The sequence below is a fragment of the Mytilus galloprovincialis genome, chromosome 1 (genome assembly GCF_965363235.1).
Source record: "Mytilus galloprovincialis chromosome 1, xbMytGall1.hap1.1, whole genome shotgun sequence".
Lineage (NCBI taxonomy): Eukaryota > Metazoa > Mollusca > Bivalvia > Mytilida > Mytilidae > Mytilus > Mytilus galloprovincialis.
The window spans coordinates 17,099,848-17,112,962 of record NC_134838.1 but is presented as its reverse complement, the minus strand read 5'-3'; the positions used below and the strand labels follow the sequence as shown (position 1 = coordinate 17,112,962).

Genomic DNA, 13,115 nt, shown 5'->3' with positions numbered 1-13,115 from the left:
GAGTTAAATTTGAATTGAAATTGACCTTTAAAGTATATGTGTGGATCTTTTATTGCCACTGCAAACTATGCTTTGTTTCAAGCTGAAAATTACCGTGAGTTCACCGCTTTTGTGCCATATTTACCTTTCGCGCCAGAAAGAGTTCTAGTTCTTTATTTTGACCTTCAACTCTATTGTGACCACATGACATATTTGACCAATCAGAAGATTATGTCAATTGCCGCCATCTTATTCTGTCTGGAAAAGTGGCATGGTGTTTCATTCAAATTAAATCTATACATTACTTACTATAATACACTTTCTTTCTGAAGACATCTAAATATGTCAGAGGAAGCTGGTGGAAAGATTAAAAGTAAACGCCAACATGGTTCTAACAAACCATATGAACGTAGAAAAGTAAGTAACAAGTGGTACACAAAAAATAAAAAAATCGCACAAAATTGGTCGAAGTTTCATTTTCAAATTTTAACAGATAAATTATTACGGATGAAAGATTCCAACAGATTTCGAAATTTTTACATTATTAAATATGTTATAGCATAAGAATTTTTCAGTGTCGGTCCTATCAGAACACTTGATTTCAAAGTAAAATTGTGTAACTGATCAACATTTTTTAACCATTTCATTGTTAATTTTTACTCAAAGATATTTGATGATCATAACAGTTCTATGTCCATAACACTACTAACACTATGAACAGTTGATATATGTCCAGCACTGCAGCAGGTAGTGGTGTAGGTAGAATTAAAATTTACCAAGGGAGGGAACTCTTTCTTATTCTTCAGTTGGTGAAAACCCATATACATACAATACACCTTATCGCTTATCTCGGCTGACCTAAGAATCTGTCCTGCTTAAACTATTGACATCATACGTCAACTATTCCATTGTGGCTTAAAGCATTATGTAATGTATAATGACGTAAAATTTACGGGAACCTGTGTGACCATCACGGACAAATAGCATTAAGGTGTATAGAGTTGCTCTACACTAACCCTCACATATGATACATCCTAAAACAAAACATAAGGCTAGACTGTTGATCTCAAAAGTAAACAAGGTGAAATCGCCCTGATAGCCTTGCTGAAGAGTAACAAATCAGCTTGGAGTCAAGTAATATCATATGATTTGTATTGGAGAACACTTATGTAAAATTTGTTATCTTAATAAAGAATCTGAAATCTGACAAGTTGAACTGACTTTAAGACAACTCATTTTGTCATGTTGCTAAAGTTTAAAAACATGATTAAGAAAAGTATGATGTAAATACAAATTTCTTCTCTTTTCTAAATTTAATTCATAAATTTACATAACATGATAACAAATTTGGTTGAGTGTGTCAGAGTACAATTTTTTATCTCTTTTTTATTTGATGAAATAAAAATATGTATGTATATCTGATAGTTGCTGTCTCTTTTTTTTAACTAGAGTAAGCTTGGACGTATTCTACAGTACTTGAGGATATAACATATATTTAATATAACATAAAAAGAGAATCTACCAAAAAAAATAAACATTATTTATTCATACAGCTTACAAACAAAAGAAATTAAAGATCTCAGGAGCAACACTCAATAGTATTTTAAGATGTTTAGACAGCTTTCTTGGAAGGTCCGATTTTTTGTCATTCATACACTAAAAATTGGCATCAATACATTATTAGAAACTTCTCATCAACCACAGTCCTTATCATTAAATCAATTATTTCATCAAAACTCATATTTTTATACTTTTATATGTGTTGTCATGAAAAATGGTCTGAGTTGTCAGTTTAGACGATCCAAGATATTGACAGTCCCAGTTGTCTCTGGGCTGACATGTCTTGCATACTGTTTAACGCCATAATATAGATAACTTGCCATTTAAAAAAAAATATTTTATTTTTCAAGCAGCTGAATTGTACATTATTTGATATGAAAACATTATTCCTCTCAATTTTTTGCATGTCGTCATGTGAGTGTTATTTTATTCTGTGCACTTAAATTGGAGACAGACACAGCAAGTTCAGGGCTTTCCCTTGAAATTGAAGTAGTAGGCTAAATTACAATTATAGGTGGCTGTAACATGCGTTCGGCGAAGCTTTATGGCAGGGGGTCTGGCATAATTAGAGCAAAATCCTGCATTCTCGCTATCTCCTGGCACCTAATTTCATCTTTCAAATTACCATTTTTTATGTATGAAATTAAAGAAGAAAAGAAAATCTCAAAGAAATTTCATTTTTTTAATGTAATGGTTTGTGTTTTATTTTCTTTACCTTAAAATTCATTTGCTTTTAAAGGAGTTTTATTTAAATAATTATCCAAATTGTTAGAAATCTTGATCAATTTATTTTGCATATTTACGTGCATTTTAAAAAACAAATGACCCCCCTTTTTACTCCAAAGACTGTAACGCGTATTTAAATCATACAATTATTTCTCAAGCATTGTCAGAAAATTGATATATCCTCTGATTTTCTCTTTCTTTGTAAACTGTTCAATAAGTCGGATACATAAATCATTTGGAAATGTTGAACACTATGTGGGCTTTGAAAAATGATAGATATTGTTTTCCAGATTTTGAAAAAACATGATCTACAACACTTTCTTTTATTTGACTGATATTATTCCATAACTTAATCTTGTCATCCTATCTGATTGTCTGCACGTTCTAAAAGCCAAAACCAACGAGTTAATGGCCATCGGAAGGTCTCTATTGTAATCATTCAAAAAATCTTTGAAAAGAAATGAAGCATTCTGACTTTAAATAGACAACAAATTCTTTGAACTATATTTAGCCCAAGGTAAACGCTGACTTTTCATCCTTGTTGATCGTGACCGCGACTTTGCGACAATACGTCTCTCGGCTGCCTGTAAACATTTGAAAAAAGTTATTTTTTTCTTTTTGAATTTATACTTTTGTCAGTGAAGTAGACAACATTTGAAGCCACCGTAATTCTACCAGCTTCTTTGGAAAGCCTGCATGTTTACTTAAAAATTTAAGGTAGTTTGCTATAATATTAATTCTATGTTGGGAATCGATAAGGTATCTGTCCAAGTATCATATCAGTAAGGTGTATTGTTACAGTCCTGACATTGCATTTGGTTATCCTTGTGTAACTGAAACCCAGATTTCCTAGAAAAAGATATTTAACATCTGACATTACCATAAATATTTAAGAAGCTATTAATATAATGTAGATTTTACAGTTAATCACTTAATTCAGTTCAATTCTTTTTTTTTTTATTCAATATTATGATGATCATAATTATCAAAGCGATAAGGAAGGTTGAGTTACTAATCCATGGCCAATAATCTTGTTAATATAGCTATAATTAGTCTACTTTTCACCTGTCACATGTATTTCACACCTACAGTGAAAACAGTTCTTTGTCACTGTAAAGATTGTTGCCAATCTTTAATTTAAAAACAATATCTTTGGTTTCTGGATATTAAATAATGACTAAACAACTTTTAAAAGTATCAGAGATTATTATTATCAATAATAATAAATACAGGTAAATGAAATACAATAGATTAAAATGTTTGAATGAGTTTTTCGTGTATGTGAAATTACCTCTTGGAATCTTTGAAGATCTGTTTAAATTCGTTTCGTTATAAGAAAAATCCGGTTTTTATAATACTTAGCACGCCTTATCCTTGCGTGTAAGAATATAGTCCGTTGCCGGTCAAGGTTAAATCATGTAAATAACTGTCAGTACGTACATACATATGAATTATAAAGAAAGCAAACATAATTTCGTACGTCTCGACACCGATTCAACGATATAAAGCATGTAAATACAAGTAACTAAAGAAATGTAGGATTCATAACAAGCTAGAAAACAAAGATGTTATTCGAACGCCACATGTTGGAGGAATTTCGTAACGTTAAATCGGCAACTGTCAAATTTGCCGGGAACGACGTTACGTTTACAAAAAGGTACTGCCGCGATATTTAACGTTCACAACACTGCCCTCCGTCAAAAATAGAATTTCGTCTCGAAATTTAAATAACTACGAAAGATTAAATCATATACAATCGAACAAAATTCAAACAAGCACCTGCTGTCTCAATAGAATATTAAAATTAAGAAAATTTATTTTTGTTTAAATCACGAATAACCTAATATCACGATTCATGACATGAATAATGGTAAAATTGTACCAACGGCATACAAAACAATATACACATAAATAATGTCAACAAATTTCTGAATTTGTGTCTTTTCAATATAAATAAATGGTTTTTTTTAATTTTCAACGTCTTCTTTTCCAACAACTTCACTGTATTATTGGTTCGTCTTTTTTTTCCTCTTCTGTTCTTTGCTCCTTCTGTGTTCGCTTCTGTGTCAACTTTTTCTCTTTTCTTCCGTTTCCTCCAATCTTTTTGTGTATCTCGAGTTACATGTTTCTCATTCTCAAATTCATTCGTAGTTTGGTCTAAATCTGTTTTATGTAAACCTTCTTTCAGTTGACTTATCTTTTCCTCCTGACAGAACATGTTTCCATCGTCTTCTGTAACTATAACATTTACAATTTCTTCAGTATCTGGAACATTTTCATCTGTAACACTTAAATTATCTTCTGTAACATGTTGCAAAAGTTCAGGCAACATTTGGACATCGACCTTGTCCGTCTGATTACCCTTATAACTTTCACTTGTAATATTTCCTATATATTCACACATGTCTGCATGCGTACTTGCTACCATAATTTTTCTACTATCTTCAACAACTGGTTCAAGTATAGAATACCGGCTGGACAATCCTTCTGTGTCATAACCCTCTCCAGCAATAATTATCTCAGAATTGGCTGGTATGGTAATTGCTTCTTTTATCCTAACTCTAGCTATACCATCTATTTGTCTTGTGGTTTGGCATTCTATCCACTCACCATTTAATTGGAGTCCCCTCTTGCAGTTGATAGTTATGTCCTTTTCATCAATCGGGTCACATCCTAACAATACGCTGTCTCCAATGGGGGCTACATACATGGGCCATGTGAAAATCTCATTTACTAGTTTCATCTCTATCTGTGCTATTCCCCTTGTTGTCATATGCTTCCCAGCCTCTGCAACCACTAAATTCCTGGTTGCCTTCTTCAGTTCTGGTCGCATGTCTTTTGGAATTTTAGAATACAGTTCCTCACTCAAAACTGTCACCTCCGCTCCAGTGTCAATAACTGCCTTGGTTTCAACCTTGTTAATGACCAAAGGAACAGTAATAGTAGCTGCCCTCACCCGATCAATGACGATATTTTTCTCTATTGCCTGACTCGGTTCAGCACTGCCAATTACATCACTAGGTGTACTCTTCTGTAATTCATCAAATGCCTCAAACAACAAATTCAAGCTCAGATCATGAGTCAATGCATCAAATTCATCTCCACATGGTCCATTCCTGGTAGTTATATCCTTAACTTCAATAATTTTATCAATGGCTGATACTTGGTCGACAGTCTCAGCCCTTATTAGTTTAAAGAATCATCTTGTGTCTCATTGCTGTTGGAAAAATCTCTGTTTTCTGTACTGCTTTTATTTTTCTTTGGTTTTTTACAGTCTTTGATGTAATGCCCTTCTTCGTTGCAATTAAAACATCTTGTGGTTCTTGTTTTTGTTCTATTGTCTTTGATATACGGCTGGTTTTGCCTATAACCTTGGTTAACATTTGGTTTGTTAAATTTTGTCATTTCCTTCTGAATTATCTCCCCTAATGACTGAGTGATCCCTCTTTCAAATTGTGTAAGCCTCTCCTCAGTTACATATCTTTTCCCGCCAACTTTCCTTATTTCGATATCATCTTCACCTTCATCAAAATCAACAGTTTCCTGCATACTCAGCTGACGGATGTTTCTATCTTTATTTCCTCTTTTATATGTTTCATACAGAGTCACCTGGTGGATAGCTTCAGTCATACTGGTAATTCTCTTTGTCAGTAATTCTATAGCAATGCTCTGATCGGGTAATCCCCTTAGCATGTACTCTACACTCAATGTACTGTGAGTGGCTACGTCAATAGTTGGAAATGACCGTCTGACTAGCATTTCTACTCTGGAAGCATATTCATGGATGTTTTCTTTGCCCTGTTTCCTTAATGTATGCAATTCTTGTCTATACGTCTCTGGATAACCATGGTCACCAAATCTATTAGACATAGCTGCACATAGCCCAAAGAAAGATCTTTTAGTCTCTGGTGAGAGGTAGGAAGCATAAACCATTGCCTCATCTTTAAGTGCTGTTACTAATTCGATGGCTTTAGTGTCAGTATCCCATCTGTTTATCTCTGCAATGAGCTCGAATTGCATAAAGTAGGCACTCCATGGATCTCTGCCGTTGTAAAATGGCACTCTGTTTCTTCTCCCATTGTCTATCTTGGAGTTTTCAATATTATGGTACTGTTGCTGTGGTCTGCCATATTGTTGCTGTGGTCTGCCATACTGTTGCCTAGGTAACCAGTTTGATACTGAGGAATTGTTTGGATACTGCTCGTAATCTGTACGTTGCTGGATTTCAGGCATGATTGTACTTGTACCAGAATAGTTTGGACGATGCTGTATCTCAGGTATTGTCATATTAGCATAGGCATATGATTGTTGTTGCTGGGTGTCTGACAATGCTGTATCCATGTATGTATGTGTAGAACGTTGCTGGGTGTCTGGCAATGTTGTGTTATTATAGGAGTAGGTTGGACGTTGCTGGGTCTCTGGCAATGTTATACTATTGCAGGAGTTGGTGAAACGTTGCTGGGTCTCTGGTAATGTTATATTGTTACAGGAGTTTGTTGAACGTTGCTGGGTCTCTGCATAACTATTTGGACTTCTGATAACAGGGTCAGATTTACTCTCAGTGAAATGTTGAGCATTATTCTTCATCTGAAGGTTCTTAAAATTTCTTAATGCCTCTAACTCTTGTCTCATCTTTACCATTTCTTCACTCTCATATGATTTTTGAAGGTTTTCATTTCTTAATGCCTCTAATTCTTGTCTCATCTTTATTATTTCATCACTCTCACATGATTTTTCTCTTGTTATAGTCGCTATAGCACTATCACTCTTACTTTGAGTTGGGAAAAGAAATGGGTTTGTGCTTACTTCCCTTTGAATATTACTCGCAGTACTACTAAATGGCCTGGGGCTTGTATTTATTTCCCCCTGGTTTGAGGCTAAATAATTATGAGACGTGACATCCCCAAATGAGCAGGTATCAATATTTGTAGATGCAACAGACCAAGTGGGAATAATTGGACTAGCTAATGTGGTAATTCCCCTACTAAGTGAATTGGACCCCTGTGGTATACGAGATCTGTCTCTTAAATTATACATTTTACTTTAATTGCTAAATGAAATCAAGAGTTTCAATTTACTAATCAACTTGGATTAAACTTTATCCTTGTTAATCTTGTAGTTTTTCAGAATTATTCAACTTAGATTACTTTTTATCCTTGTTGAAATAGAAAAACAATTTCCTATGTCTTACTTTTAAAACACCTTTTAAATTATGAATATATCCTTATTTTGTGAAATAGACCATATAAATAACAAATTTGAAATAGACTATAAATTTTTCAACTTTGACCTTTTCCAAATATTATTATATTTATAACTTAGATTTATATTTATCCTTGTTGTAAAAGAAAACTTTTGAAATAGACTATTAAATATTAACTTTGAAATAGACTATAAATATAATTACTGGACGGTCTGGACCTATTTGAATTATTATGGTCTTAATATTTAACTTGGATTCAGATTTATCCTTGTTAAAATAGACTTCTTAATTTAAACTCCACTTGGATTAGAATTTATCCTGGTTGAATATGGTATTTACTTTTACTATATTTAAACTTTCAACTTAGATTAAAATTTATCTTTGTTGAATTGTACCCCTGAACTATTTAATTTCAACTTGGATTTATATTTATCCTTGTTGATATATATTAAATTTTAAATTATGACCTTTTCAACTTGGATTAGAATTTATCCTTGTTGATATAGATTCTGACTATCTATTATATTATATCCTTTTCAACTTGGATTAGTATTTATCCTTGTTGATATAGATTCTGAAAACTATTATATTTTATCTTTTTCAACTTGGATTAGAATTTATCCTTGTTGATATAGATTCTGAGAACTATTATTTTTTATCTTTTTCAACTTGGATTAGAATTTATCCTTGTTGATATAGATTCTGAAAACTATTATATTTTATCTTTTTCAACTTGGATTAGAATTTATCCTTGTTGATATAGATTCTGAGAACTATTATATTTTATCTTTTTCAACTTGGATTAGAATTTATCCTTGTTGATATAGATTCTGACTATCTATTATATTATATCCTTTTCAACTTGGATTAGTATTTATCCTTGTTGATATAGATTCTGAAAACTATTATATTTTATCTTTTTCAACTTGGATTAGAATTTATCCTTGTTGATATAGATTCTGAGAACTATTATTTTTTATCTTTTTCAACTTGGATTAGAATTTATCCTTGTTGATATAGATTCTGAAAACTATTATATTTTATCTTTTTCAACTTGGATTAGAATTTATCCTTGTTGATATAGATTCTGAGAACTATTATTTTTTATCTTTTTCAACTTGGATTAGACTTTATCCTTGTTGATATAGATTTTAACTAACTATATTATTTTATTTCAACTTGGATTAGAATTTATCCTTGTTGAATTTAAAATTACTTAAATATATACTATATTTTAATTATATTCACCAACTGTACTATCTATTTCTCAGCCTTCGTTGAAGTGTCTTTTTTTTATGTTTATGTTTTTTTTTATGTGTAACCAAATATCATAAAATATGGACAAAACAATGTATGTACTTAACAAATGCGTGCCTAATAAAATATTCACGTAGATTCTTAAAATTTTCTTAAGAAAGAAAACTAAATTCGCTGCAACCAGTGTAAAGATTGTTGCCAATCTTTAATTTAAAAACAATATCTTTGGTTTCTGGATATTAAATAATGACTAAACAACTTTTAAAAGTATCAGAGATTATTATTATCAATAATAATAACTACAGGTAAATGAAATACAATAGATTAAAATGTTTGAATGAGTTTTTCGTGTATGTGAAATTACCTCTTGGAATCTTTGAAGATCTGTTTAAATTCGTTTCGTTATAAGAAAAATCCGGTTTTTATAATACTTAGCACGCCTTATCCTTGCGTGTAAGAATATAGTCCGTTGCCGGTCAAGGTTAAATCATGTAAATAACTGTCAGTACGTACATACATATGAATTATAAAGAAAGCAAACATAATTTCGTACGTCTCGACACCGATTCAACGATATAAAGCATGTAAATACAAGTAACTAAAGAAATGTAGGATTCATAACAAGCTAGAAAACAAAGATGTTATTCGAACGCCACATGTTGGCGGAATTTCGTAACGTTAAATCGGCAACTGTCAAATTTGCCGGGAACGACGTTACGTTTACAAAAAGGTACTGCCGCGATATTTAACGTTCACAACAGTCACTATATTAAGTTTTAGCAATGGATTTATCATTATATAGGCTGGTTAATCAATACTGCCTTTGTTTTCATTATTTTGCTCATGTGGAATGCATATTTTTAATTTTAACTTGTTTTTTTTTAATTGAAATACTAGAACTAAGCAATCAAAATTGCCAAAACAAATTCTTGTTCTATTGTAGTCTCTATTGGGAAAAGTGAAAGACCTGATCACACCATCTTGGTTGTCCAGTTTTGTCAACAATAAGAAATCGGATGAAACTACTGAGAAAGATGACACAAAGTCTGAGGTAAACAAATATGTGAGCTTTATAGACAGAGCTAGATCATGCATGGTCTAAATTATTCTTATTATTTATGATTTGCCACATGATTCTAGACTAAATGTAGTTGATGGATATATGTATGGTCATGAAACGTGTGTAGACAAATAAGTTTACAATATGTGTAAAACAATGCATTGTAGCAATTTGTTGAATTAATTGCATGCAGTACATGTATTGTTAAGAAATAAGTGATCAGACAGGAGAGTGACAGTTGCAAATGAATTTATTTAAGTTATAAGTTTTTATATCTTTGAAACACTAAGTATATACATGTATCCTATATCAGTGTCCAGTTTTAATTTTTCGTTGTAGCAGGATAGTACAAGATCAGGGCTCACACTACTTCAGAATTATAGGGAGAAGTGACTTCTCTTTTTGAAACTGATAGGGAGAAGTGGTGAGATTTGAAAGAGAAGTGCTCATTCGCGCGGGTGCGCTACAATGTTTGGATTTTACAATAGTATAAAGGGCCATATGTAAATAATATTCTTTTTATGTTGTTCAATTCATATGAGTAAAAAATTACAATTAAAGTAACATTTGAAATTAAAAGTTGTTTAAGTTTTACTAAGGTTCTTGTGAGAAACTACCAACTAAATATCTAGCACTAAAAAAAATAATTTTATTTTAAAAAATGTAAAGAAATTATATCAATTACAATTTAATTAAAAATTATCTTGTGTATGAAATTCAGTGTTTCTCATAAAAAAATATAAAAGTTATTAAGCTGGGCCATAATATATTGTTATTAGTGTAATAGTCTCAGAGTTAAGCAACTTTAATCATTGTTAATCAATAGTTTGAAACATTCATAAAAAATATAGGGAATTATATACACCAATCAATTAGATGTAACCAAAAGTCTCTTAATGCGTGTGGGATGCGTAATTTTTCCCTTTGGGATCAATATTCTTCTGTCAGTTGTTCCATCCGTGCGTCCGTAGTAATTATTGTAAAAGTACGGATTTCGGTCATAGCTGGTCCGGTTCAGATCCGTAGTTTAGAAATCGGTCAATGGCGGAAGAATGCAAGAAAATTTACAAAAATAAACGATGTTTGACAAGTTATTTGGAAAGGAACATGACGGTTTTAATGCAATAAATGGATTAAACATTTACTGGAGGCAACTTTTATCACCTTTAAATGAAGTAACAAACTTATTTTGCCACCGAAATTTAGGTTGATGTACGTTTTCGAGTAACAAGCACCGGAACTTGCGAAAATGCACGAAGTGATAAAAAGTTGTATTTTTATCAAATAACCTGATACACACTGCGAAGACAATGCTTCAACCTCTTTTCTAAAGATAATGAATAGTTTACGTCTGAATTTCTTTAATTATCAGTTAAAAATTAATGTTTCATCAACTTGGTAAAAATTGAAAATGTCCGATGACGGAAGCGACTGAAAGCGACTTTCGTCAAGAACAGGGCGACTTGTTTTCGCTTTTGGGGGTCGGGGAAAGCGAAGTGACGGTCGGGAGGGCGACTTCTTCGCCCAAGTCGCCTGGTAGCGTGAGCCCTGCAAGATGTCATATTTAAATACAACATATGGTATTTTTCATGTTGACAATTTAGCTGCCATGTTATTCCACACAAAAATATATTTCAATAATGCGTTTGTACTATTTCTTGTAGGTTCCTGCATCCTCACCTATTCACGGAAGAACTAAACAACAAAATGATAAACGGCCTGCTCCAGTTTTTGTCTCATTAGAAAAAAGAAATGGTTTACCTAGCCAACTCATGGCTCCTCCACAATCTACAGTAATAGCACATACCAGGTCAGGAGAAGTTAGTCAAAGTTTTAAACCTGATCAGTTCTCTCTGCAGGCAGGATTTACATCATCACAACTTCCTTTGATACCAGAGAAAATGTATGAACATCATTACCATCATGTGGACAATGGTATGACTGGTGAATTGTGTTTACATTAAAGCTGTTTATACTTAAATATTTAATTTTAAAAGGATTTAATTGTTAGTAAAGTTGAGAAACGAAGTGATAATTTGTTGTACTTGGAATCACAAAGATGTGGGAGATCAAATTATCTTTTCAGGTTTTGAAGTCAAATAAATTTCTTGAAAACAATCTTGAAAACAAAATGAAAAATTAGAGTACGGGCACACTTCTTTAAACCAAAAATCTACTTTTATACTTTTTTTTCAAAATTTTCTTCAATTGTTATGTAATGTATTTCAATTACAAAAGATCACAATTGATTTGACTATTATTTTGAAGAATAATGTGCATATATTTTTAGATGTTAATCAAATCAAATGTTTATCTTTATTATCAAGGTCCCAAAGGGAGCATTTCAAGCAACAACTGTAATGAGATACATACCCATTACAAGAAACTTATATTTTCAGATGACAACATGTCAGACAGAAGTGATCACTCTAAGTCTACCAGTGGATGTTCCTCAATGATACCACACCCACCCAGTACAGTACTGAAAGATAGAGTTACATTAGAATTAAACGAAAGTGATATCGACAGCATCAAGGATAAACTTGTGGACTCCAGTGACAAGCTACCTAACAGTATGTTTATATAAACTATTCATTTTTACACCAGTCTTGTAACAGACTAACAGTTGAATGGGTTGAGGGGGGGGGGGGGTTTAAGACAAAATTATAATACATTATACACAGCACAAATCATTACGGTAAAGCTAAAATAGATATTACCTTGACAAATAATGTGGATTCATTTATTTTCATGGGTCAAGGAAAACTTGCATATTCGTTTTTTTTTGTTTTGTTTTTTTTATTCAACAATACATGTATATTGCTTGCTGTTAACAATTTACTTCACTAGTCCAGCATTCTAGTGAAGGATGTCTTTATTTTAACAAGAAATCCAGGATTTCTGTCTGTTTAACAATATTATAATACAATACAATTTGTCTAAACTGTATATAAATATTTCCTTTTCAACCTTAAATAAATAAGTATATATGAAATTCTAATTTATCAATATGTATATCTAGATTGTTTGGAAAGAAAAAGTTTCCGGAAATAGTTCACACTTGCCTATTTATTTTTGTCATTTTGGCAAAATCTGTATTCTTTCCTTTAGAAAAGGATTTACCGTTGAACAACGAAATTTGTAGTTCTCCTGTACCCATGAAATCAACCAAATTTGATTACCAACGAATATTAATGAATCGACAGTATTAAATATTCAAAGGACTTCCTTGTAAAGGATGTGGCCTTCAGTTTGAAGACAAGTCTGTCGTTATTCAATTATAACAGCTTATTGACACAAGTGTGCACATGGGGATACATAAAACTAAGT

General features: G+C 32.0%; 1 protein-coding gene across 2 annotated transcripts in view; it reads left to right on the top strand.

The window, feature by feature from the left end:
* The first annotated feature begins 207 nt into the window (after positions 1–207).
* Positions 208–13,115, top strand: part of LOC143067577 (uncharacterized) — a 33,799-nt gene continuing 20,891 nt past the window's right edge. For both annotated transcript variants that reach the window (XM_076240934.1, XM_076240926.1), the window contains exons 1-4: positions 208–396; positions 9,669–9,776; positions 11,450–11,720; positions 12,185–12,358. In XM_076240934.1, the coding sequence (XP_076097049.1) occupies positions 322–396; positions 9,669–9,776; positions 11,450–11,720; positions 12,185–12,358 (628 nt within the window). In that variant the 5' untranslated portion in view covers positions 208–321. The remainder of the gene's footprint in view (positions 397–9,668; positions 9,777–11,449; positions 11,721–12,184; positions 12,359–13,115) is intronic.